Source organism: Rhinocladiella mackenziei, assembly GCF_000835555.1.
Source record: "Rhinocladiella mackenziei CBS 650.93 unplaced genomic scaffold supercont1.3, whole genome shotgun sequence".
In the NCBI taxonomy this organism is placed as follows: Eukaryota; Fungi; Ascomycota; class Eurotiomycetes; order Chaetothyriales; family Herpotrichiellaceae; genus Rhinocladiella; species Rhinocladiella mackenziei.
Genome location: NW_013550602.1, coordinates 3056519 through 3080505, shown reverse-complemented (window position 1 = coordinate 3080505; position 23987 = coordinate 3056519). Strand labels below are relative to the sequence as shown.

General features: G+C 52.6%; 14 protein-coding genes across 14 annotated transcripts; 4 read left to right on the top strand and 10 right to left on the bottom strand.

Moving 5' to 3' along the window:
- Nucleotides 1–480: 480 nt before the first annotated feature.
- Z518_04639 (uncharacterized protein) lies at nucleotides 481–1574 on the bottom strand (the record flags this gene model as incomplete). Its single annotated transcript, XM_013418345.1, has 2 exons — nucleotides 481–598; nucleotides 655–1574. 2 exons carry the CDS (start codon nucleotides 1572–1574, stop codon nucleotides 481–483), a joined length of 1038 nt encoding a protein of 345 aa, XP_013273799.1.
- A 236-nt stretch (nucleotides 1575–1810) lies between these two features.
- On the bottom strand, nucleotides 1811–3064 carry Z518_04638 (uncharacterized protein; the record flags this gene model as incomplete). The annotated part of the gene is made up of 1 exon (XM_013418344.1): nucleotides 1811–3064. The coding sequence occupies one exon, from the start codon at nucleotides 3062–3064 to the stop codon at nucleotides 1811–1813; it is 1254 nt and encodes a 417-aa protein (XP_013273798.1).
- Nucleotides 3065–3650: 586 nt separating this feature from the next.
- Nucleotides 3651–4391, bottom strand: Z518_04637 (uncharacterized protein; the record flags this gene model as incomplete). The annotated part of the gene is made up of 1 exon (XM_013418343.1): nucleotides 3651–4391. The coding sequence occupies one exon, from the start codon at nucleotides 4389–4391 to the stop codon at nucleotides 3651–3653; it is 741 nt and encodes a 246-aa protein (XP_013273797.1).
- A 1642-nt stretch (nucleotides 4392–6033) lies between these two features.
- Z518_04636 (uncharacterized protein) lies at nucleotides 6034–7672 on the top strand (the record flags this gene model as incomplete). Its single annotated transcript, XM_013418342.1, has 4 exons — nucleotides 6034–6516; nucleotides 6597–6709; nucleotides 6759–7091; nucleotides 7180–7672. 4 exons carry the CDS (start codon nucleotides 6034–6036, stop codon nucleotides 7670–7672), a joined length of 1422 nt encoding a protein of 473 aa, XP_013273796.1.
- Nucleotides 7673–7699: 27 nt separating this feature from the next.
- On the bottom strand, nucleotides 7700–8247 carry Z518_04635 (uncharacterized protein; the record flags this gene model as incomplete). The annotated part of the gene is made up of 2 exons (XM_013418341.1): nucleotides 7700–7847; nucleotides 8135–8247. 2 exons carry the CDS (start codon nucleotides 8245–8247, stop codon nucleotides 7700–7702), a joined length of 261 nt encoding a protein of 86 aa, XP_013273795.1.
- Nucleotides 8248–8579: 332 nt separating this feature from the next.
- Z518_04634 (uncharacterized protein) lies at nucleotides 8580–9378 on the bottom strand (the record flags this gene model as incomplete). Its single annotated transcript, XM_013418340.1, has 3 exons — nucleotides 8580–8665; nucleotides 8785–9141; nucleotides 9168–9378. 3 exons carry the CDS (start codon nucleotides 9376–9378, stop codon nucleotides 8580–8582), a joined length of 654 nt encoding a protein of 217 aa, XP_013273794.1.
- Nucleotides 9379–10003: 625 nt separating this feature from the next.
- Z518_04633 (uncharacterized protein) lies at nucleotides 10004–11645 on the bottom strand (the record flags this gene model as incomplete). Its single annotated transcript, XM_013418339.1, has 2 exons — nucleotides 10004–10449; nucleotides 10544–11645. 2 exons carry the CDS (start codon nucleotides 11643–11645, stop codon nucleotides 10004–10006), a joined length of 1548 nt encoding a protein of 515 aa, XP_013273793.1.
- A 1259-nt stretch (nucleotides 11646–12904) lies between these two features.
- Z518_04632 (uncharacterized protein) lies at nucleotides 12905–13522 on the top strand (the record flags this gene model as incomplete). Its single annotated transcript, XM_013418338.1, has 1 exon — nucleotides 12905–13522. One exon carries the CDS (start codon nucleotides 12905–12907, stop codon nucleotides 13520–13522), a length of 618 nt encoding a protein of 205 aa, XP_013273792.1.
- A 360-nt stretch (nucleotides 13523–13882) lies between these two features.
- Nucleotides 13883–15949, top strand: Z518_04631 (uncharacterized protein; the record flags this gene model as incomplete). The annotated part of the gene is made up of 4 exons (XM_013418337.1): nucleotides 13883–14606; nucleotides 14674–14927; nucleotides 14997–15106; nucleotides 15169–15949. 4 exons carry the CDS (start codon nucleotides 13883–13885, stop codon nucleotides 15947–15949), a joined length of 1869 nt encoding a protein of 622 aa, XP_013273791.1.
- Nucleotides 15950–16637: 688 nt separating this feature from the next.
- On the bottom strand, nucleotides 16638–17801 carry Z518_04630 (uncharacterized protein; the record flags this gene model as incomplete). The annotated part of the gene is made up of 3 exons (XM_013418336.1): nucleotides 16638–17185; nucleotides 17251–17306; nucleotides 17389–17801. The coding sequence occupies 3 exons, from the start codon at nucleotides 17799–17801 to the stop codon at nucleotides 16638–16640; spliced, it is 1017 nt and encodes a 338-aa protein (XP_013273790.1).
- Nucleotides 17802–18129: 328 nt separating this feature from the next.
- On the top strand, nucleotides 18130–20065 carry Z518_04629 (uncharacterized protein; the record flags this gene model as incomplete). The annotated part of the gene is made up of 6 exons (XM_013418335.1): nucleotides 18130–18297; nucleotides 18361–18513; nucleotides 18583–19044; nucleotides 19138–19287; nucleotides 19337–19456; nucleotides 19535–20065. 6 exons carry the CDS (start codon nucleotides 18130–18132, stop codon nucleotides 20063–20065), a joined length of 1584 nt encoding a protein of 527 aa, XP_013273789.1.
- Nucleotides 20066–20252: 187 nt separating this feature from the next.
- On the bottom strand, nucleotides 20253–20791 carry Z518_04628 (uncharacterized protein; the record flags this gene model as incomplete). Its single annotated transcript, XM_013418334.1, has 3 exons — nucleotides 20253–20384; nucleotides 20446–20572; nucleotides 20667–20791. The coding sequence occupies 3 exons, from the start codon at nucleotides 20789–20791 to the stop codon at nucleotides 20253–20255; spliced, it is 384 nt and encodes a 127-aa protein (XP_013273788.1).
- A 273-nt stretch (nucleotides 20792–21064) lies between these two features.
- On the bottom strand, nucleotides 21065–22021 carry Z518_04627 (uncharacterized protein; the record flags this gene model as incomplete). Its single annotated transcript, XM_013418333.1, has 1 exon — nucleotides 21065–22021. The coding sequence occupies one exon, from the start codon at nucleotides 22019–22021 to the stop codon at nucleotides 21065–21067; it is 957 nt and encodes a 318-aa protein (XP_013273787.1).
- Nucleotides 22022–22972: 951 nt separating this feature from the next.
- Nucleotides 22973–23605, bottom strand: Z518_04626 (uncharacterized protein; the record flags this gene model as incomplete). Its single annotated transcript, XM_013418332.1, has 2 exons — nucleotides 22973–23325; nucleotides 23461–23605. 2 exons carry the CDS (start codon nucleotides 23603–23605, stop codon nucleotides 22973–22975), a joined length of 498 nt encoding a protein of 165 aa, XP_013273786.1.
- Between the last annotated feature and the right edge of the window lie 382 nt (nucleotides 23606–23987).

Here is a 23987-nt window from a genome sequence, read left to right as displayed (position 1 = left end):
ACGGCGAGTGCGGATTCTCAGATCCAGATGCTACAGGCTGTTATTCATGGGATGCTGTCGATTACCGTAAGAGCATCATGAGCAGCCATGAGCCGTATCTTAACCAGCCAGAGACGCTTTGCGGGGGTGCTTCGTCACCTAGTTTTTACGTCAAGACCGCTGCTTGACAATAAAGCCAAGGGCCCGGTACGTGTGCTTGGTGCCACGCGAGTTTTCAACTCGCAGCACAGTGATGGGATGGACAGCATCACCTCGGGTCTAATATGTTAGGGGTATCCATCTATCTTCTAGTGTCTACGGTATGATATATACACTGGTACCAGTACCAGTATGTTCCAGAGCACGGGATATCATATGGAAAGGAAGCATATATTTGTAGGAGTACACGAATGATAGATTGAAGAGCAGCCGTATTGAGCGGTTTCCACCACTTTCTGGTGGCAGACGTTGGAGGCCGTCATTTGCACACTGCCCCGTCTTTCACTGGACCAAGTCCTCATCTATACGAGGAACCTGTTTCCTCAAGACCTCCATAATCTCATCCCAAACTTTGTTTTGCAATGCTTTCCCCTCTGCATTCGTGATAAGCTCTCCTTTCCTATCCGTTACGTCAGCACAATCCCAGTCTCTGTGAAATAAGTGAATTGAACTCACCTAAAGAACACATCATGACTCCAGAATTTTCCATGCGCTTCCTTTCCCAGGGTGACTCCACTGACCAAGGTCCTGCTTCCTTCCTCAGCGGAACGGGCCAAGATGAGCTGGTACAATCCAACGAATATCCTGGCCAGAATCGAAAAGTCGCGACCGAGATTGGTGCGACAAAGACCAGGACAAACTGTGGTGATGATGACGTTCGGGTCGTCGTGATTCGTCGATGTTGAGGTTGAGGTGGCTTCCACGAGGCCACCCATAACGTACATGTGCAGGAGCTTAATGACATAGTATTGTTTTGTCGCTTCGAAGAATGATTCTTTGCTGACTTGATCCAGAATTCGTTCGCCTCCAGCAGAATCAAAGACGTCAGCTTTGACATCCTGATGGGCAGCACTGCCCACGAGTTCGAGGTGTGATGGTGCTCCTGACAGCGTGGCTGAGTTGCGCAGCTGCGGCAAGAGCAAGATGGCGAGCAGAGCGGTGGATAGGACACTGATTTGGAGTGACATCTCGTATCCTTCGGGGCTGACCGTATATGACGCCGCGGCAATGCCCGCATTGAGAACGGCGACGTCGAGTCGAGGTTCCTCCTTTGAGATCGTCTCGGCGAATGTCTTGACTGAGGCGAAATTGCTCATGTCAAGATGATAGAGCTGTATCTTGCCCGGATGATACCCGGTTCGTCGACATATCTCGGCTTTGGCTTTTCCACCGCGTTGAAGTGATCGCACGCCCAGGATGAGACGGGTGGCACCGAGTGCGGCGAACTTGAGGGTGGCTTCAAATCCGAGTCCCACGTTTGCGCCTGTGATTAGGATCGTCTTGCCCGAGAAAGATGTTTGTGGGTCTGCTGGTGGGTGAAGGCGTGACCACCACATCATCCTGAGACCTATCTTGTCTGGAGGTGTCGCAGCCATTGGTTTTGGGATGACTTGATGGCTAGGATGGTGAGAGTAATTTGTTCGGTAGGGACTTGGTGGAAGGCTGATAGGAAAAGGAACTTGGCCTTGAAGTTTTTTTTTTTTTTTTTTTAAAAAAAAAGAAGACGCGACTTCACAACTTCCCAGCCAAGAGTGGAAACCCTCCGATGTTCTTTCTCGGAATCGGATGTCGATCCTTTTTTCGTCTCAAACTACCCTATAAGACTGAGCCGTTACCGCTGACGCCCTTCCATCTGATTCAGGCCCTTGAGATTTGCCAGGATGTTTCTCAAGGGCTCACAGTGTCCTCGCGTTTCGTTCAATTGAGGTTGCTCCCAAGCCTCTTCCTCCAGCATCATGCGGAGCATTTTTGATGCCCTTTCACGGTCGAAAATGCATCCTTTGACGATGGCCGGATCGTCGCCGACACCCAATTTGGCTTCGATTTTGGCCATCATATCCTCGGAGACCTGAATCAGTATCTGAACTTGCAGATCAATTCTTGATTCGAGTTGAAAGCCACCAAGATTCATGCCAGGAAATAGTTGAGGAACTGGTTTTGGCGAGTTCATTAGAACAGGCATTGAATCTTGGATACTTGAGAAGATCGTTCGGTATACGCGGACAAGACAGGTGTAGCATGACAGAAGCGAAAACATCGTCGGGACATCGCAGCGCGGTCTTTTGGGGGAAGCTTGAGTGATTCTCGAACGAGCATCATTCGATACGGGCGGTGTGTCCGTTGGGGCCGGTTCAAAATAATTAAGGATATCAAGCAATGCTGCCGAATGGTCTAGCATACGGCCAACAAGGAAATTGTGCGTCTGGTCAGACCCGTGATTTGCAGTCGACGTGGTGCATTTGTCGGCTGTTGTGCACGCTTTCACTATCTCCAGGTCACCAAGGACCTGAACATGCAGGTCTGCCAGCTTCTTCCAACACTCGTTGCGCAAATTCAACGCGGAAGGAGGAGGAGGTCGATCATCATTTTGACTGGTACGGGGGTCAGTAGCGGGCTGAATTAAATTGGCAGCTGTCGTATGCCGCTCCAAATTGTTCGTCCACATATCATCGAAACAGTTGAACCCGAAAGGAGAGACCAGGAGTTGCATATCTATATCACCGTCGCTGGGATTGGGATTCGCTTCAAAAGGTGTGTCAAAAGCGGTCACTGGCGGGGTGGGAAAATCTGGCAACGGTTGCTGATTGTTCAAGTTTGCAGGGGATTCTTGATAAGTCTCTTGAACAAGACTTGGTTGCGACATTTGTGTGCCATACAGCTGCAGTGGACGACCAGACTTGAGAGCAACACCTGTGACACATTCAACATTGGCTTTCACACAACGACGGCACTGGAATGGATCGGAGCCACGTTCGCAGCGTATCTTTTGACTTCGACATCGATCGCATGCCGAACGTCGATTGCCTGAGCCATCGAAAAGGGTAGAATTGGGCGCATCATTGTGCACCAAGGTTGCTGCCGACATCTTCGAGATTTAAACTCAAGGGGAAAATCCCTATTCCGTAAAAAGGTGCTCCCATGTGCGCAATGCGCGACAAAGTCACTTGTGTATCTTATCACCCAGTTCCACAAATTCAGTGCGTCCTGATAGGCAACCATGAAAGGAACAGAAGCATTGTGCTGCGATCAAAATGAAGTTGGAAATGGAAAGGTTGACGAAGGGGATTCAAGTGGAACGGACTGTCCACTCGGAGGGTTGGTGGATCTGCCGGTCATCAATTGGCCAGAAGGATCCTCCGGATGACTAAGAATGCACCGAGTCACGTGATTGACTTGTGTCGTGGTGAATTTGTGATTCTAGCCAAGATGCCAAGGACAGTGCCTTATAAGACGGCCGCGATTATAAAACGATTGTCCTTGTTGCGAGATCAGTGCTTCTTCAGTACGCATTCGGCACTAACTTAGTCCACAAGCTAGAAATTTCGTCCAACGTCCCTCGTCCCGCGTCCTCCGTCCTATATTGGGGCTCACTTCGAGGATTGTACGAACAGCGCTATTCGAGTGAACCCGTCAACTGACGTTGGTCCTGTTCTACCAGTTCCTGGCACAATTCACTGCAGGAATTGTCTCAACCAAGCAACCGCGGCATTCTTTCCCCTCACCATGGCGTCCCGTTCTCCAGCCTTCTCCGGGTCTCCTCGAACAAGGAACGCGTGTTCCATTCCAGGGAAATACTGGTAGTCGAGTGGCAGGCCCAGTTTCTGAATCGTCTCGAAACTGTATGTCTTTAACTCAGCCGTAAAGACCGGGTCGAACTCTGGGGCCAAGAGCTGGACTGGTCCGGCAACTTCATCAATGTCCTTCTTTGTCAAGAGGCTTGGATGACCTGCCGTGATACAATCCACAAGGGGTGGTTGATGCTCCTTTGCACCCAAACGAAAGACGGCCCAGCCGCCGTAGCAGAACCCCACTGCGCCGACCTTTTGATACTTTCCGCGAAGAGCCTTGTCAAATTCAAATATCTCTGGCTGACGTGCGTCACGAGAGTTGTTCTTCATGAAACCCGCCAGGTCGATTTCGTGCCAGTGTCCCTGATTGATAGCCTCGAAAGGAAGGACCTCGCCTCCAAAGAAGTCAGGGACATAGACTGTTGCATCTGCCTCTCTTCCATAATGGTCTGCTAGCAGCCGTACATTGGGGAAAGTCCATCCCAGCAGATCATGAACGATCAGTACCGCTCTTTCGGAAGATTCACCAGTGACGTAGACATCAATATTGGCAAGCTTTTCGATGCGGCCAGCCGGTGTTCCCTCCCACGCGAATCCCTTAAGGCAACATGGAGACACTGACATTGTATGATGAAGCACTGGTCTGTTTTGGGCTTTTAAAGAGTTCCCTGAGCACAGTCCGTCTATGGTGTTGAGGCTCCTAACAGGAAATGGCCCTCGCTCCCATGGTGGGTTCGGATCCTTTTAGAAGAATGAACGACCGCGAACGAGACCATGAATGACATCTCAGTCAGATCCCGTATTGGATCCGTGTTAATATCAACTATGAGTCACAACCAGCAACAGGTGTCACCTAATTGGATAAATGCTTCTAGCCTTGTAGCTAGTTGGTTTGGCGAATCGGACTAGATCTTGGACTATGAGAACTCATCATCTCATACGACAAGGCATGAAGACCAGGAGTTTCTTGATCCTAGTCATCGACGAAGCCGTTGAGCAGGATCGACTGCTGCTGGGATCATCGGCATGACTCTCCTGTTTCACGAACGGTATTGCATGGATCAAAGCCCATCTTGTGCTGTTCACGTCGTCCCTGGTAGACAATTTATGCCCCAGAGTCGAATGTTTTTCGGAGAGAAGTCGAATGCTCCCTGGGCCAGTGAGTCGGCCCTGAACCGAATAGGACACCAAAATCTCCAGTCATTAGTTCGTATTGTCCCCATAATCGAGAGCTATCTGCTCCGACATCATTAACGGGTGCGCACTGAGAACTGCATATTGGCATGATATGCCAGAAGATGTGGGAAGGGACGTATTGAGCATACCTCTTTTTCCTAGAACAAACCCTAGGGATACAGACTTTGTTGCAATTGATTGTTGTCATGGATCCTGAATGCTGGTGAATTGTGTCAGCGGACAAAGCAGAAGGGAAATGAAACTTTCCGGAAGAAACTAAGAGTTACGAATCGGAAATATCCCATCTTCGCCGATTGATCATTCTCACCAAGAATCCCAATCTTCACACCAGGAAGCTTCTGGTGGTTAAGAAACGAGGGCCTGTTTAATAACCGAGGCTTTAGTACAGTATCGTCGCCAACCAAGCTTCTGCACTGAAGCCCCCGCACGAACAAGTCTTTGTCCCAACGACTTCTCTTGCAGTATTCTGGAGGAATAATCCCAATCTGTACAGCTCCTCGAATATGACTAGTTCCTCAAAAGCCACAGAAAAAAGAAGCAGGGCTTCGGCTGCATGTCCGGCATGCAGGGCTCGAAGGACAAAGGCAATCCACTACTACTATGTTGGTATGATAAGTCTTGACCTAACTCCCGACTACAGTGTGTCGTTCGTCCTGGAGAACAAGAGTGCGACTATTGTCAGTCTCATGGTCTCAAGTGTCAAATCAATTACAATGACGAACGAAAACGGTAATCCTTTTCAAGACCCACACATGTCATTGACCCGGCTAACCTATGCAGCCCGTCATCGAAAGCGTATGTCGCTTCATTGGTTGAACGAATCCGACTGCTTGAAGAGACGATCCAAGAACTAGGTGGAGCCGTACCTGATCAGTCACTCAGCGGTAGTTTTCAAGAAAACCTTCAATCAGGACATTCAACCTCATTAGCTCCAGCGAATGTGAGCCCAAATGAAGGTGAGAGGCTTTTTGAGCTGCCCACAGAGCACCTCGGAGACTACCACGACGAATTGGGATTGGGCAGCGACCAACTATCCGGGCAATTTCCTCAGCAGCATACATCTGCCGGAATGAATCATGAGTACCACTGGAATATCATCAACCCAAGCACCATCGAGACTTCCGACACCACCGACACCACCGACACCACCGACACCACACTTTACAACTTGATCAGTGGCACCTCCGGCCAGACTCAAAGTCTTCTGATGAATTCATTCTGGCAAAATTACAACGACCTCACAAATCTGGTGGACCCGGATGCCTTCTCCAGGTATGAGCAATCTCAAGATCGGGACTGGTATTCGTTACTCCTCCGTGTGTGTTTGCTCGCTATGGGCCTTCGACATATCAATGTCAATGAGTCAACACTTTGTGACATAAGTGGAGAGGGAAGGGAGAGTAAATTGCACCGGGCGGCGAAGAACTACCTGGAGCGAGGACAGGGTGATACCAATACGTTTGCATTTGCTCAAGCTTTGTTGATTCTCGCCGACTTGGAATGCGGTGTAGGAAGAACCGAATCCGGATGGATGTATGCGAGTGAGTCGACCGTTCGTCAACGCTGGCCTTTCATTCACCATCAAAGCTGTAAACCGGATTTACCCACGCCCATGCTGACTTTATAACAGAGAGAGCGCGTGGGACCCTGTCATCAATTGAAGCAATTCGCTTTTCTCTTCAAACTTCCGACGAAGAAGCACAAGCTCGAGCTCGGATACTATCTTGTTGCAATTTCTACGATCAGTATGTACACGGCCTGATGCAGGAATGGTAGCACTGCTCACGTCTACAGGTTTTGGAGGATCTCCTTCGTTCGTCCTATAGGCCTTGGGTTTACAGGGCTTCGCGTACCGAAGATCCTGCAAAAGTTATCGTCCGAGGCAGCAATATCTTGCCCTTCGAGTAACATGCTGGAGCTCCGTTCTGCCTGGCTACGACTCTTGGACATCACGAGCAGGATAACGACGGATATGGAATCCAAACTCCGGTCACCAAAAAGACCTGCATTCCACAAACTTGCAACAATGGACACCGAGCTTCACAGATGGTATGCTGGGCTACCGGCGAGTATCCAATGGCTGCCGAACAATATAAGCGAAGCGCGTCTCAGCTACTTTATTCTCCAGTGAGTGTCTCCAATCACCCCTTCCCCCTTGTCTGACTGCACAAAGATCCGATGTGACTTTCAAGTTGTACTGACATATCCCGCCCAGTCAACACTACCATTCCCTTCTCATCCTGGTACACTGGCGTTCGACATACTATAAGACATACGAAGAATATGATGATGGAGACGACGCTTCACTCATCAACCAACTCTCTCTCACATCTAGGAAGATTTGTCGAGAAAACGCTCTTCGAGTTCTTCGAACTATGCAGGCCTGCACGAAAAGGTTCGACTGTCAAAATATGCCGATGATAACGGTCCAACACCTGATGATTGCATCAACGGTATTCATCGCGCAAACTCTTGCTGGTGGAAACGGCGAGGAGCCGTCACCGCTTGAGGAAGTCGAATATCTGGCCCAAGCTTTCTCGAAATTGAGCACCATATTTCAGCTGGCCGAAGAACCATACCGGATATTGTCATCGATGATTCCAAATCCCGGTAGTGTGTTAGGGGCACTCCAAAATCTTCGGTCGCCGCCTACTATCTTACATTTCATACTGAAGCCCTTTATTCATCAGGAACTCTCTTCTGTCTGACAATGATAAACAATAAACTAATTAGGTTCAAAGATGGTCCATATCTTCCATCTTGTACTCTAATACTATCGGCTGCTTATCCGCCGTGGCAATAGCACATTTGACCTCAGCCTGCTTTGTAGATATCGTCTTTTTAATCTCTTCCGCGATATGGCTATTGTGGACAGAGCTGTACCTGTACGAATATTAGCCCATCCTCTGTACTGCATGGCTCGAACTGGGGTTGCTCACAAGGTTGCTATGCTGACGAGGGTGTTAATAGTGACCTTGCAGTTTTGAAATTGCTCCGACCTAGCCTTGATTTACCCTTGCTTAAAGAATCCCACATTTGCTCGGTCCTGTCATGCCAGTTTCCCGCCATTCGAGTATCTAGTCCACCGCTTGAGATCGGTTCCCATTCTCTATCCTTTATAGTTTCAGTGCTGCGTCGACCGAATGCACATCGTCAGCTAGGCGCCTGACAGTTTGGGCGCATATTTGAGCTTCTCCAGGTCATCTAGAAGTAGCTTTGTGCCGTGTAAAGCTGGAACGGTAATACCAACCACACTTGCGGCAATGGTGAGAGGATCGGCCATTTATAATTCTTGATGTCGAGAAAAACGCCACAGTCAGCTGCAGTAAAAAGCTAGCTGCTACCTTAACTTGAGATCTAACTAGTTGATGGAGCTGGGCGCAGGTATTCGGTGGCTATGCGGTCCATCTCGGTGGCAGCCCGCAGGATCAGGAGCCACAGCATCTCGACTTGGGTGGCAAGGTCCACCAGCGGCCACTGGATGGCTTGGTTCGACGACAGCGGCTTGCCGAAGACGATGCGAGCATTTGCGTACTCGATGCTTCGCTGGATGCAGTCCTTCGCGGCGCCGCAGCTCGAACTTGCTTGCCGGATGCGATTCTCAAGCGTGAAGGTCTAGGCAATTTCGAGTCCGTCGTCCACGGGGCCAAGGATGGCCGTGTCGGGCACCCGGACCGCCTTGAAGAAGATGGTCGCGTGGTCTGTCGGCATGTTCAGCGTCCACTGGAATGAGTCCACCACCACACCGTTCGAGGTCATCGGCACCAGGAATGCGGTGATACCACGGGGCGACCCCTGCTTGCCTGAGGTTCGCGCGAACACGATCCCGTCTGCCACATCTTGTTCCCTGTGATCTCATAGCCCAGCTGTCCGTCGTCCAACGACACTCGCGTTGCCGTGGTGTCTATGAAGGTCGCGTCCGAACCGTGGTCGACCTCGGTGAGGCCAAATGTCGCGCGGAATTCACCCCGTGCCGCAGCTGGGATCAAGGTGGACCGTTGGACCTCGCTGCCGTAATGATGCAACATGATGGTGATGGGATCGTTGGCCACCACGCTGTGCTCGTTCTGAAGGTCGTTGGCCAACCCTAACCCGCCTCCGTGATTCACCGTCAAATGGTATCGGATTGCGCACATATAAAGATTCGGTTGTGAGCTCCCCTTGGTCCGCCGTACTCCTGAGGGAAAGCGAATCTGAAGAAACCCGCATCATCTGCCAGCTTCCGCACCCGCCGAAGCAAAGACTCCCATTCGGGGTGCGGGAGGCCATGGTTGTTCCAGTCGGTGCGAGATGTTTTCCTCCGATAGTCGAAGAACCGATCGTTCTCACGCTGCAACGGCGCAATCTTGTCCTCGATAAAGACGTCCAGCCGCCGGAGAAACCGCTGCACGTCAAGGAGCAACTCGAAGTTCATCGTGTCGAGGCGATAGTCGGGAGCCGGTCTTCCAGATGGCGTGTGGGTGGAAGTAAAACCAATCACGCAACATGGAATGTCAGGAGTATGAATCCCCCAGGTACCAGTCATGACCTTGGCTTAGGGGCGTTGGGGAATAGCCAATCTAAGAGTTCAATACCCTTTACCGGTTTGGTTGAATTACGATATGGGAGTTTATGACCAGCGGCATCAAGACCCACTATTTCAAGTCGCCGAACCGTATCTCGCCCTTTGCATTCAAACCCCGTGCGGTCTGGAGGAGGGCTCAACGCGCGAGGACGATCATAGTATCTAAGTCAACGACTCAAACACGGAGGACGCGATGTCTGTAACACCTGAGAGCAGACACTACGGGCTAAGAAAGGACCTCAAGCACATGTACGTCCTAGATATTCGGGGAACATGGGACGTCTTCCTGGGCGAGGAGTCTCCAAAGACGCCATCGCGCGTCCCCGAAGCGGAGAGCCTTGATGACCTCCTGGGCGAGCCTACCGTAGCTCTCGCACACAATATTCCAGCGTCCTGAGCGACCAATCTTCTGCCAGAGATTGAGACAGGAAGAAGGGATCGCACGGGATGGCTCGTAACCAGAACGGGACACCCTTCATGGACCGACGCTCGTACCCGGAACAAATTCCACTTCGCTCTCGCGCGACCGGTACAGAATCTTGACTTCGTGGTCGAGGATCATCTGCTCCGCCACATTGTGGTCTTGCGGTCTCTTCCCATCTACAAACTTCCAGTCAAACTTCATCAATAAGTGTGCAAGCATCAGCTTCATCTCATTACTGGCGAAGAACCGTCCCGGACATGCGTGTGCACCGTGGCCGAAACCCATGCTCGCCTGTCCCGTCGTGGTATACTGGTACTTGGCTTCATTACCCGCTTGTAGTCGGAGGTTCAGGAAGCGTTTGCCATCGAATTTGGTCGCATGAGGGTACAATTCGTCTGTGCGCATGTGCATGTTCGGGATGTTGACCTCGACTCCGCGAGGGAGGACAGTGCCGTCGCTCAGGGTGACGTCTTCCAAGGCCACGCGACGGAACAGGACTAGTGACAAAAACATCAGTTTCTCTGTCTCTCTCTCCGGGCAATTCATTTTGGTAAGGGAACTTGCTGCTTCGAATGGGCCGGAGTCTCTGACTCTCCTTCATGACAGCATCCATGAGTTTCATCCTGTAGAGGGTGTTCTTGCTCCAGCTGCCGTCCTCCCGGAAGCAGTTTATGATCTCCTTTCTCAGCTCGTCTACCAGTTCCGGATGGTCGATGATGTCGTAGAAGACCTCGGTCAGGGTGTGGGACGTCGTGTGGATGGCACCAAAGCCAAGACTCAATTGCCCTCCGACCAGGTCGAATTTCTTGCCATGGGCGACCTGGGCCATCCACTCCAGCGAGTCAAATCTTCGCTCTAACCCGGCCTTCTTGTCAGATTGTCCAGAGGCCAGGTTTCGTCGCCGGATTTCGGCCGCCAGGATGGACCGCGCTGAGCTGACTGTCCGGGCCAGCCTTCGTACCGTCGGATGGCACAGGTACACCAGCGGTCGCAACACCGCCGACCACGTCATCATGACTTGGGACGCCGCCACAAGCTCGGCCGAATAGTCCCGCATGATTCGAATGACCTCCGGATCCCGACAAGTCGGTAGGCCCAAGAATATGCGCGACGACGTCTGTGTCGTCAGGAGCAACAATTGGTCTACCAGCTGGATCGGCGTCCATTCCGGGGTGGGCGGGAAGAGCGTCCTGATCGCTAGCTCATTCTCTTCATTCACAGGCTCCGTGATTCGAGTCAGCGACGGCGTTAATTTCTTGTTGATGGTATCCACGAGCACGTGTTTGTCCGTGAATGCGGCCTGCGGGGAGAATGCTGGCCACTGGACAAAGAAGTCATCCTCATTGGGGATGTCCAGGGACAGACGACGGTCGCTTTGGACTTCGCCAACGTAACGCGGTGGGAGGATGATCTTGGGACCTTTATGTGTCATCACTTGGAAAGGTTGATCCTTTAGGGGCACGTCAGCGGCGGTCGCTCCCGGTACATTGGTGTGTTTTGTGTTTTCTTTCATACTCGTGAGAGACCCTCCTTGAGTACCGCCTGCGAGTTGGTAGTATAGAAATTCCCGGCGCGCCAACGACGCCATCCCACTGCTTCCAACCCCACCACCGGGAGGCCTCGAATTGGCCTCCAGTAGATGCGATAATACGAGATCAGGGTCATCAGGATCGCCAACAAGATTAGTGGCCATATTGGTGTCAGATTTAGAACCTCGTGAAGGAGAGCCATCGTCGCTCCAGCTTTTCAATAAAGTCAGTCCCCTGGAGAGATAGAGACGAGGCCAGAATCGATCCTTGAAAAGGGCAAATCGGCTCTCTGTGAACAGCCTGGCCCATAAAGAGTCATTGGGAGGCCACCAGAGGCTGTAGTTCAATCCGACTTTACGATGTTTGCTGCTACGACTCGTATTGGTTCTCGGCTTTGTCGTTATTCCTCACGCTTAAGCACATATAAGAGCCTCAGAACAGAGGCGCAGGATACTTCTATTCGTCATACTGATTCAAACACACATATATATCACCTTGACTTTGGCTATCGACTTGATCCAGCTACTGAGGATGGAGCCGGAGATATCTCATCACGTGATGTTACACGTGATAAATCTGGGCACAGGTGTGACTATAGGTGGCCCACGTGACCCTTTTGACGGTCTGCCAAGGTTTGTAATGACCAGGGGTCTTCGAAACACGCTAGTAACCCTCAGATACTATATAGTCAGACGGTCCCTCGGACCTCTTCGAATGCCAACTAAGTCCTCCGTGAAATCACACAGGTAGGCTCCGCCCGCCACTGCTGGCATCTTGGCGGCTTCTAGCTGCCAGTGGCAAAGTGGCCACCAACACCTTGCAGCTGCTCAAGAAGAAATGTGGTGAAAGGAATGACACCAAGTTCCTCAACAAACAGCAGAGGGTTCCATGAATCCTCTTTGGACGGTCGATTCAAATTCCAGAGAGGTCAAAATTATGTGCAAACCAAGTGAGGCTGACCAGGCAAGCCAGGAAACCAGCCATTCAAAGCGCTGCACCAAACTAAATTTCCGCACGTCACGTGAAGCTACATTACCCTTGCGATTTAGGTTGATACAGAGTCCGTTGATGCTCAAGATCCTAATGGGTTCAGTGGCCATTCTTGGTCTTCGTTTCGGTAGATTGCCTAGGTAGCGCATGGAGCAAGTAGCAATGACACCAAATCGCCTTGCTAGTGCCTGCTCTCCTCTCAAATGAACTCCCCAATGTCTCCACTTTCTACGACTCGTACTCCGTACACGACGACAGCCGACCTAAGCGTTGCGCGTAACACGGGCGGGGGGCCAGTCGTTCGAGCAACGAGAAGAAATGTGATCGTCTTAAATTGCTCAGCGACCTCTGGTTTCCCTCCGACAGACAACCCGTTTTCGTGGAGCTGCCCCTAGAACCCGCCTCTCGATCCTCCGAAAGCGCATCAACACCGATGGCTCAGCTTCCTCGTTCCATAGCTGTGATCATCGGGAGCACTCGCACGCCCCGCATTGGTCCCCAGGTCGCGGAAATGGTGCTACACACCCTCGAGCCGGAAGCCAAGTCAAAACAGTTCACCCTGTCGTTGGTGGATTTGGCCAGCTTTGAGCTCCCCGTATTCAACGAGCCAGCACCGCCTGCAATGGTTCCAGCCCACGCATCCCACGTCCACAAGGCCACCAAATCATGGAGTGCCGAGGTGAGCCGGCATGCTGGCTACATTTGGGTGATACCGGAGTACAACGGCGGAATGGCAGGCGGGACGAAGAACAGCATCGATTACCTCTACAACGAGTGGCAAGGGAAGCCAGCGATGATCGTGGCTTATGGGATCAAAGGAGGGCTCTGGGCCGCGGCACAACTGAAACAGACCCTCCAAGTGATGAAGCTTCAGGTAGTAGACACCCTCACTACTCTGGCTTTTGCGGGGGGAGCAGGGGCAGATCTCGTCCTGGCCATGCGCGGCGAGCTGGGAAAGGACACTCGCTCGGACTGGGAGGCGAATACCGCGAATATCCGACAGGCATTTGAAGATTTGACAGCGGTCTTGGACTCTAGCGTTCACGAGTAGCGGCCCGCTGAATTGAATTGACAGCTGATGCCATGCAAGATTTCGTGCAGCCAGTCATTATGGTCCTTTCTTCTGCCAATGCACCTGGGACTCGGGAGTCTTCTTATCCACGCGTAAGCTCGGTCTGGTGGGCGAGATCCCTTAACTAATTCAGCCCCTTGCCTCGATCCCCAGAACTTGAACCCCGCGCCCCCGCGTTCCCGTGACAAACCAGCAGTGCATTAAAATAGGGAGGCAAACGTCGCCCAGACCAGCTGCGCTTTGATCCTCCCAGGTTCCCCTACCACGACCACAATTCCACCACATCAAAGGTTCGACTGTGTTTTTGTTTATTGACTCTACCTACCATCATAGGTCATCATGGCGAGCGAGAAGCCCAGCTGGAAACAAAGGTTCACCCATCAGCAGCTTGAACGCAAGAGATATATGGACCGAATCGGCCAACGAAGAACACGGATGCACCTCAAACGGACCGTGACGGCGTTGGAGGAACGGCTCAGCCTCCTTCTCGAACAACAACCCGACATTTTGATTCAGCAACTCATGGCTGAGAATGAAATGCTTCAGGCGTCTCTCAGTAACATGGAGTCACGTATGGGAATGATTCTTCAATGCAGCAGAGAGTCTCTGGAGGAATCCGCCAATTGGAACACAAGCACTGCCGTCGCTGGCACCAACACGGCCGCCAGCGCCAGTGCCAGCTCTAGTGCCAGCACAAATGCTGCTCCTCCTGCCATATACGCTCCGAAAACAGGAAGACAACAATCACGAGCCATCCAGTCACCCAACCCGGGCGAGGTGAAGACAATGTGTGACATCGGGGTACAGACGGACAGGGACCTGGCTTGGGAAACGGCATCTTTGGCCGGGACACTCCCTTTCTTCGACCACGTACTGTTCCATGGCGTCTCGTCCCTCCCGTGGAAAGAATCGAGCTTGCCAGCCTCGGATTTCTGGCCGACTGCTCGAACTGAGCTTGTGGAAACGATCTTGTCGTGGAAGTTTCGTGGTCAGCATGGATTAGGGTTCGAATTCCTTCTCAAGTGTTGCGGCTTGGAACAAGCACCCGTTTCACTGAATCTTCGTGAGTAACGTCTGCTCCTGCTGATCAAAGCTTTTCGATGGCATCTGACAATGTATCCAACGAACAGTGGAGATCCGCCGCCGCATCCTTTCCAAGAACTTTTGGGAATATATCCACGATCGGTTGCTGAAACCTGACCATCTGGGGGGCCCATCCCGTCTTGACCTCGAAACACAGTCGTGGCAACCTCTGACAAGCTTAGAGTGCGAGCAGCGCGCCGTGGCACTGTGTGCTTGCGAGGTGACCACCCGATGGAGGAAATTGTTCCGATCAGAGACGGAATGCATTGCCATGTATTGGTCGCTCTACACGTACTTCCTGGTATGTCCGGGCCCTTTTATCGTGAACCATATCTTGTATCAAACACCCTGACGGTACATGGCAATCTAGTTCCTGAGTGTTCCCTCTGAGGAGAATCTGCTGAGCTGTCCGCCCTGGCTCTGGCCGACTCGGTCTCAGCTGACCTGCGAGCATCCGGGCTTCATCGACTTCCTTATTTGGTATGTTGTCCACCCTTGCAACCTGAACGTCGGCTCCATCATGCTAACAATGACTCTCGTAGGCCTGCACTCAGGGACAAGTTGATCTCAACCTGGCACCAGTACAAAGTCAAGTCGCTATCAATCGAATTTGTGCGGCATTTTGAGATCCAAAGTTGTGGGAGCCTCAAGGACCAAACTCTGCTCAGAGTCAAAGAAGACCTTTCCGGGTTGGATCTTGACCCTAGGTTCAAAACAATCATATATGAGCTCGAAAATTGGACTCTTAACGACAGTTTTGGCCTCGAATTCCCGGACCTGCTCCCGTGCGCATCGGAGAGGTCATCAAGTTCCTCGCCAGACGATTCTACCCATGCTCCTTCTACGGTCGAAGCCAACGACGGAATCCATAACGAGGCCCAAGTCCAACACGGACCCGAAGGCTCCTTTATGGGTCCCGATCTTGTGTCGGCCAACTCCACCACCAACACGCTACTGCAACATAACTCGGGCGTGACCGGTCCAGAGTCTCCGACCCGCAGCCATCGCACTCCAAGTTTCAACTCATGGACATGTGATAGGGACAGCATGGGCATCCCTGGAGCCCACACACCGCAAATTACTGATGCTCTGCCCGAACTTCCTCTCTCGGAAGGGTCTCTCAAAGAACCGAAAGAGCTCGAGCTTCCCGACGCATCAGTCTTTCCCTCCGGCTTTCACATGGATGATGGGGCCTTTTTCCCACACACCTCATTCCAGGAAGGCAGTTTGTCGGATTGGTGCCAACATATCATATTCGACGGCTTGCAGACGGGGACAAGGGGGAACATGGACGGCGGATTAGCACAGAATTCGTGGTTTTGATAGTTTCCAATCATGACATGGTCCGAGATCCAGTTGAATTTCAAAGCCACGTATCCCATTCGATCGGATGCATCGTGCCAATCCGTCATTATTATGAACAGAGTTGACAGCGATAATAATGCAGATCCCAAGTGAGAATACCGGCCCGTCTTTCGCGAGCCACCGAGACCTGTATCCATCCCCATGGGGCCAAAAGGGGGAAAGGGGGCGCTAGGGGCCGCCTCCGGCCTGGAGAACCCTTGAGATCCTCGGATGCTCAGTACGATTCGTAGCAGGTGGACGGAGGCACGAGTCCTCCGATGATCGGTCTTCCCTCCCCACAACAGTTCCTTTCTTCAACTCCACGCTCAGTGCTCAGAGTCACATCCCGCTGAGCATATCTTTGGGCATTATTACTGGACGAGACCCAACTTGCCTTATTGTCGAGCCTTGGGAGCCAGGGAGGGCATCGCTTGCATGGGTAATGAATTGTTCTTCTTGCATTACACACCGAGACACCCATTGCCTGTATATGCACTAACCCAAAGTAGTTTAGTTGTAGGGCATAACAGATCACATGATTACACTAGTCTCCACTTGCGACTACCTTACAACACCAAGAATACCGCATGTCGGCTGTTACACTCGACTCCTCAAGGCCCAATGATGCTTTGCGACTTTCGAATTGCAAGAGCCGTCAAATCATCTTTCAATTCCATTGGTGGCCGTTGCTTCCGGTCTTCGATGCAGCATACTGGTACCGCTCTTCGAGCTTGTAGTACTTGTTGAATCCCACAGCGTCAAATACTTCATCGGCAGTCAAGATATCCGGTGACTTGCCCTGGGTGAAGGAGGCCTTCAGTTCTTCCAACATTTCCCGGATGCCCTTTATCTTGGCCGCGATCACTGCAAAAGGATATGCGACGCAGGCAAACCCCGCCGTTGCCAACACACCCGCGGACACATTTTCGGTGCGGCCGCCGGGGATGATGGCGGCCATACATGGAAATTGCAGATCCTTGACTAGCCTCTGCATGGTCGCCAGATCCGGCAGAGCCTCTACGAAGATGCAGTCTGCACCCAGCTCGATGAATCGTTTCGCACGGCGCAGGGCGACGTCGTAGCCGTGAATCAGACTGTCTGTTCGGGCCATGATCCATATATCCAGGCCCTCGTTACGTTCATCGACTGCGGCTTGGACGCGAGCATATGCTTCGTCTTCTGCCACCACGGCTTTGCCCACTGTGTGGCCACATCCTGAAAACACCGCCTGTCGTCAGTCACTTGTCACGTCGGGGCTAGGGAAAGTTTGACAGACGCACTTTTGGGCCACGTTTGATCTTCGATCATGATTCCAGCGGCACCGGCCAAAGCAAACCTGCCATTGCGCCAACTCTGTCAGTGTGACGGGGCCAATCCCCCCCCCGGCGTGTCTTGTGGCCGATAGCACGACAACTTACGCGTTGACGGTCCTCCTCATGTTCATGGGACCTCCATATCCGGTGTCCCCGTCCGCGATGAGGGGCACAGAGATTCGTCGGACCGTCTCTTGGATCTTTTGCGTCATCTCGCCCAACGCAATGTAGCCGGTGTCTGGCAGACCGAGAGAACCAGCGACAGGAAATCCGGACATGAAGACTGCCGGAAAGCCCGCGTCCTCGATCATTTTTGCACTGAGTGCATCGCAGGCGCAGGGGAGGGCCACAATTCGGTCCGGGTTGCGGAATGACTCGTTCATCAACCTGCGCAGTCTGCTCGCTTGCGGTGAATAAATGGCGCCTCGACTGTCGGGATCCTTGATTTTGGGACGGCTCGTCGCCTCCTCGGAGAACGGAAAAGGATAGCGGTTCCTGTTGACGATTTCTCGTGCCATAATGCAAGATTTTCGGTCGGAGTGTTTGGCCTTTGCTACTCCCAGCGCTCTGTCTTTTCTCTCTCAAAATGAGACAACACTGCGTCGGCACTCCTTATAAAGTGATTGCAATCAGCTGCTGACATTCATCGTCCTCCATACCATTCGCATGGCCTGAGAGGTCGTCCATCCGCCGTGCGAATAGCCGCCGAAATCGGCCCACGATAATTACTAAACGCATCATTGGCTGGGTTGAGGCGGAGCAAAATAGGTATTACCATCGCATCTGTGTTCCAGATTTCGAATGCTGTGTGGCCGGGAAAACCGAAGGCTACGTACGACTCGTAGGATGTTCGGGCCACGAGGCTGGAGTAAAGCCCAGTCCCGGCTATGGAGCTACGGCTGTAGGAGGACTTACATCCCGTACAATCTCCGACATTCAGCACGGTGGATACCGAGAAACGGAGTCCCAGGCCAGGCCAGGCCCTGGGAAGTTTGTGCCATCTCTGAAGGAAAGGTACTAAACTTCTACGAGAGACCGTGTATATTGCCATCACCAACCAGATTAACAACAGTGCAGAGCAAGTTTGAAAACCTCGACGTCCCACGCAAAAAGCTCCACCACCATGTCCTTCTACTCCGCCCTCCCGGAGACCATGTACCGGCGTCGAAGAGAGTTCCCGCCATCGCGAGACCATTCGTGAGCCAACGAGCTTTGGAGACATTGGATCTTGTAAGGCAGGAAAACGAAGAATATAGACTCCCAATGTGACTCAGCCAAATCTGACCACGAATCTGCCAGGTCGAGAAATTTGTCGAAGAACGATGCGTCCCCGCCGACAGAGTCTACGCCCAGCAGCTCGGGACAAGCACGCAGTCTCGGCTTGCAGCGCATCCGGCGATCCTGGAGGATCTCAAGACCGAAGCTCGGAGGCTGGGGCTTTGGAACATGTTTCTCCCCAAGGCTCACTACGCCGAAGGCGCCGGGTTCAGCAACCTGGAATTCGGCCTGATGGAAGAATATCTCGGTAAAAGCGTCGTGGCCAGCGAGGCCACAAACTGTGCCGCTCCCGATACGGGCAACATGGAAGTGTTGGCCAAGTACGGTACGGAGGCACGAAAGAAGCAGTGGCTTCGACCGTTGCTGGAGGGTGAGATTCGATCAGCTTTTCTCATGACGGAACCAAATGTTGCCTCCAGCGACGCGACGAATATTCAGTTTTCCATCAGACGCGACGGTGACTCGTATATCCTCGACGGACAGGTGAGTTGGATCACACCTTTGGGGCGCTCCACCCCCATTTTCCCACCCTAAGCTAGACGGAAAAAGAAGAGAAGATTAATCTTCCGTCAACAGAAATGGTGGAGTAGTGGAGCTCCCGATCCTCGGTGCAAGCTCTATATTCTGATGGGCAAATCCGATCCCAACAACCCGTCGCCCTACCGGCAGCAGACTGTTGTCCTGGTTCCGTCAGACGCCCCCCGGCATCACCATCATGAGAACGCTGTCCGTCATGGGTTTCGATCATGCTCCCCACGGACACGGACACATTAAGTTCGAAAACGTGCGGGTGCCGGCATCAAATGTCGTCCTGGGAGAAGGACGAGGATTTGAGGTGATCCAAGGCCGGCTAGGACCTGGCCGCATTCACCACGCCATGCGCTCGATTGGTAATGTAAGCACGATCTCTTTCTTTCTTTCTCTCTTTCTCTCTTCTCTCCACCCTAGCTGACCGTGTTGTGCATTTCTGTAGGCCGAGCGAGCGCTGGAGTATTTTGTCGCCCGCATCACAGATCCGTCCAAGAAGCCATTTGGAAAACAGCTCTCCGAGCACGGTGTGATGCTGGAGAGAGTCGCGCGGAGTCGGGTCGAGATCGACGCCGCGCGTCTGGCGGTGCTCAATGCCGCGATCATCATTGACGAGTCCAACGCGAAGGGGGCCTTGAGGGAGATATCGATGGTGAAGATCCAAACGCCACAAGTGGTTCTGGATGTGGCGGATCGCGCCGTGCAGGCTTTTGGGGCCGCAGGGGTGTGTCAAGATACCCCTCTGCCCGAGATCTGGACGGCAGGACGAGCGATGCGTATCGTCAATGGTCCGGACGAGGTCCATCTGCTCCAACTGGGTCGCAATGAAAGCAAGAGAGGTCCCCTGATGCTGGAGAAGGTTGCTTCACAGGAGCAGACGGCTGCTGCCATGCTGGCACGCTACGGTCTGGTGCCGGAGGACTCTCTACAGATGAATTTAGTCAGGTCAGCAGCCACCCGGTTGGCGAGGTTGTGAATGTCACGCGGGTTAAGAGGGAGATCTGGAGATGCACTCCTGCACCGATGGATGACAAGATAACAGATACATGGCATGTAGACATGTAGAAAATGTTGATTTCGCGTCATTGTTGTATAGGGACAGCGTTTCTCATAGATATGTTCAAAGGAGCCCCACCGCCGTTGGAAAAATGTCTTCCTCCTCTTCACCGGAGATACAGGACAGCAATTAGCACCAGCACCACCAGCAACGGCAGATATAGTCGACTTGATAATACGGAACGATCCCCCTGCATGGGCGTGTGATGTGACGCGGTCCTGACGGACTCTTTCGGCGACTGTGCAGAAGTTAACACGAGGAAACTGGGGGGTAATGGCCGGGGAGGGAGTGGCAGGCACCGTCTGTTTGAACTCCCCCACCAAGAAGCCTTTCAGAAGTGCACGAGCTTCATCGCTGTGCCCAACATCCTCAAAGGCTTCGGTGGCATCCGTCCCTGCCACGTCCAACAAGGCGTCCTCGCCACCTCTGTGGCCAGTTGACTGTTAGTGTTAAGTCTGCTCTGTGCCAAAGTGGGTTGGACTTTTCGAGATTCGGTCGGGTGAGACCGTCCTGCACTTACGGATGTTCAGTGACGAAGGGACTTATGTTGTATACTTTGTTATGCACGACCACATATAGATCTTCTTTTTGACGATGTGAAGCAAGGTCTTCGGAGGTGAGTACCCGGAGTTGATTGGAGGCCATTTTCCGTTGGCGGCGACTGGATGGTATTCGGGGATGCGATCCTTGTGTGCCAGTAAGAGGAGCAGTGTCCAGGCGAGTGATGATGAATAGGAAGGAGGAGGGCAAAGATCGAAAAGGACGCTCGTGGCAGTGACGGGTCATTCAACAGGCGGTCACAAATAGTACGAATCGTCAATCGTGGGTCGCCCTCTGCGTAGCCCACGTAGGTTCCTAGGTAGGCTTGGGGGCGCCCGCAAGTAGAGCTTCTTGAAAAAAGGACAGGTACAGCAGAGGTCAAGCCGGTGTCTGCGCCGTGGCTAAAAGTGCCTCCCACGTCCAAGGGATAGGCCTGGACCCATACTTGAGTCTCATGTACTTCTCTATAGACTCGGACGCCTTGGTCTCCCAGCTTTCTCTCTGTTCCAAGGTCCAGAATCTCATGATCAGGCCCATAACGGCAGAGTGCATCAGCATGTATTCCTCCACATCCGCTAATATGCTCTTCTCGGCCATCTCCGTAACCTGAACATCTACAAATCCGTCCTTTTGCATCGTTTTCTTCAACGCCTCTGTGTTCTCCCATCCTAGCTCACTTGTGTGGATGCGAAGCAGCTGTTCGAGTGTGGGGAAAGGCAGCTCATCATCTAGAGACTGGATGGCAGCCTCCATATCCTCCCGCCAGCCGACACCCTTCCACACCGAAACGCCCACAACGCCTCCTCGCTGAAGTAGACGACGACATTCTTTCATTGCAGCGCTTGGACTGCGGAAGAAGGTGGGCCCGATGTTTATGAAGATGTGAGAGAGTGATGCCGACGGAAGTTTCGTGTCCTTTGGTGGAGATGGGAAGTTAGGCATTTCACGACCGGAAGACAACGGGATGGACGCGGAAATAGAGGCAAGGGCTCCTACTTGTGCGTCCTCCAAAACCACAGTCACGTTCTCCCACCCCTCCTCGGCGACGCGTTGCCTCAGGTAGGCGATCTGTGGCTCGGAGGCGTCAAGACACGTTAACGCCATGTTTTTCCGCGCGCCGTGTGCAAGCATGTCCATCAGATGGGCGGAAATAATGCCGATGCCGCAGGCGCAGTCCAAGACTCGCAGACTTGTGTCTTCTGGCACCAAATTCATCTTCGCTTGCTCCAACAGCCGCTTGCCAAACGGGGAGGTGATTTTTTCCGCCAGAGAATACATCGCTGGCAGCGAGTTCGAGGCGTTGGGCAGGCTGCTCGTGTTTTGACCCTGCGCCATGTTGGATGGCTTCAAGATTGGACAAGCAATTGAAAAATGGGTCGTCGACAACAGGAGCAGCGCACACTGTTCATGTCCTTCTTCACCACACCCCGACACGTATGCCAGACATCTTGACTGCTGTAGCTCCTCATATTTGACCTAGATGTGAGGTCGAGGGGGATGAGGGGTGATCGCCGCTAATTGCTTCCCTCCTCTCTTCCGCCGGTCTGTCCGACTCGTAACAGGTTCTCCAGGTTGCGCCCCACTGATCCACTAGCATAACGGTCCTTTGCCAACCTCCGGATGACCAACGCCGCCTGAAGGAGGTGCACTTGGTCCCCTTACCCTACGTACGACTCGGTGTCAACCAGCGCCCAAAATCGAGAGACTGTAAATTTCGCAATATGCTCCAACGGCCTATCCCATCAGCAAGTCGACTCGAAGCGTTATTTCCTAGGGAAGAAACCTCGAGACTAGGTACATGAAAACCTGCCTGTATTGGAATCAAACGAAACACAACAAGTACCAACAACAAAGATGCTGCAGGATCTGAAATCAAAGGCTCGGACTCATCCACCCCTTGGAAAGCCACCACATCATGACTTGAAATTTGACAGGTGGCCATCATCACCGGCTCGTCCTCGGGGTATGGGTCTGGAGGCGACGAAGCTGTACCTCGACTGACGGTGCTTAGACCGGTCATTGCAATCCACCGAGCGGGATTTTTGGACAAGGCAGCCAGCCCCATCTACGTGGCCAACCTGATGGCATTTTTGGGTTGGAACGCCTCAAGGGAAATCAACGGGGCCATCATGCCCCGTCGACAATGCCTCGAGCTGCATTTGAAAAGCGTGCGTTGGCGAACGAATGAATCTTCGACACTGACACATAAAAAGGGGGAGGTCCACCTGTACGGGGCGGTCGCCGATGTCTTTGCTAAGGAATGGATTCTGCTTGTCATCTTTTCCTTCAGGATGTTCTGCCAAATTTGAGGAATAGCTGTTCGCACGAGCAGCTCAGTAGCTCTACTACATTCCCCCACGGGTCCTGAAGGTAGACTGCCTTCTCGTCCTCCACAAGAGTGACGTTCCGTCCCACGACTCTGGCTCCCCTCTCGACGGCTTCCTTCATGGTGGCCTCCACGTCTGCCACGGTGAGGCAGATGTGGAAAAACCCGCCCCGGGTGTAGGTGTCCGGATTCCAGTTGACGCGCTCAGTCGGACCGTTGTACTTGGGGTCGGTGAATTCAAAAATCTCCAACCCGACTCCATTCCCACATGCGAGAATGGCCAATTTCATCGACTTGAACTCGGACCCGTAGACTAGACCGGGGAGTGTGAGTAGAATCTCCCTTTATGAGTCTTTTCCCTGTGTGACAGTGAAGGAAATCAGAGGGAGAGAGGGAGAGAGGGAGAAAAGGAGGGAGGATCAGGGAGACTTGCTTTCAGCCGCCGAACCTCCTCTGTCTGCGTCACTCCTCATCTCATTCAGAGGTACAATCTCCTTGAAGTCAAAAAGGCCGGTGTACCACTCAACCGCGGCCTTTGCGTCCGGCACGGAAATGGCGACATGGTTGAAATTCACAATCGATCGGGGTGCCATGATCAGCGGGAGAAAGACTAGAGATTACAGGTCAAAGCAAAGCGGTGTTAGAGTCTGGCCCAGGGCAGGCATACCTAGTATACATACCTAGCTTAGTATAATCAATAGCCGCCCCCAAGACGTCGTATGTTGCGACAGCGCGTTGGTTTGGAAGAATGAGCCCCTCTTTTTTTCTTTTGCTTTTTTTTGGCCGGCGGCCGTATTGGTCCAGAGGCTGGCCCCCTCCCTTTGAAGGGGGATTGAGTTTAGCTGACAATGGGAGACACCGTACCGTGGTTGGGCTACAGTTCGATCTCATAAAAAGTCACACTTGATACAGCGTGTCATTTGCGGCTGCTCTTGGATGAGTCACTCGGGATCTTCTTGGGGGGGGGGGGGGGGG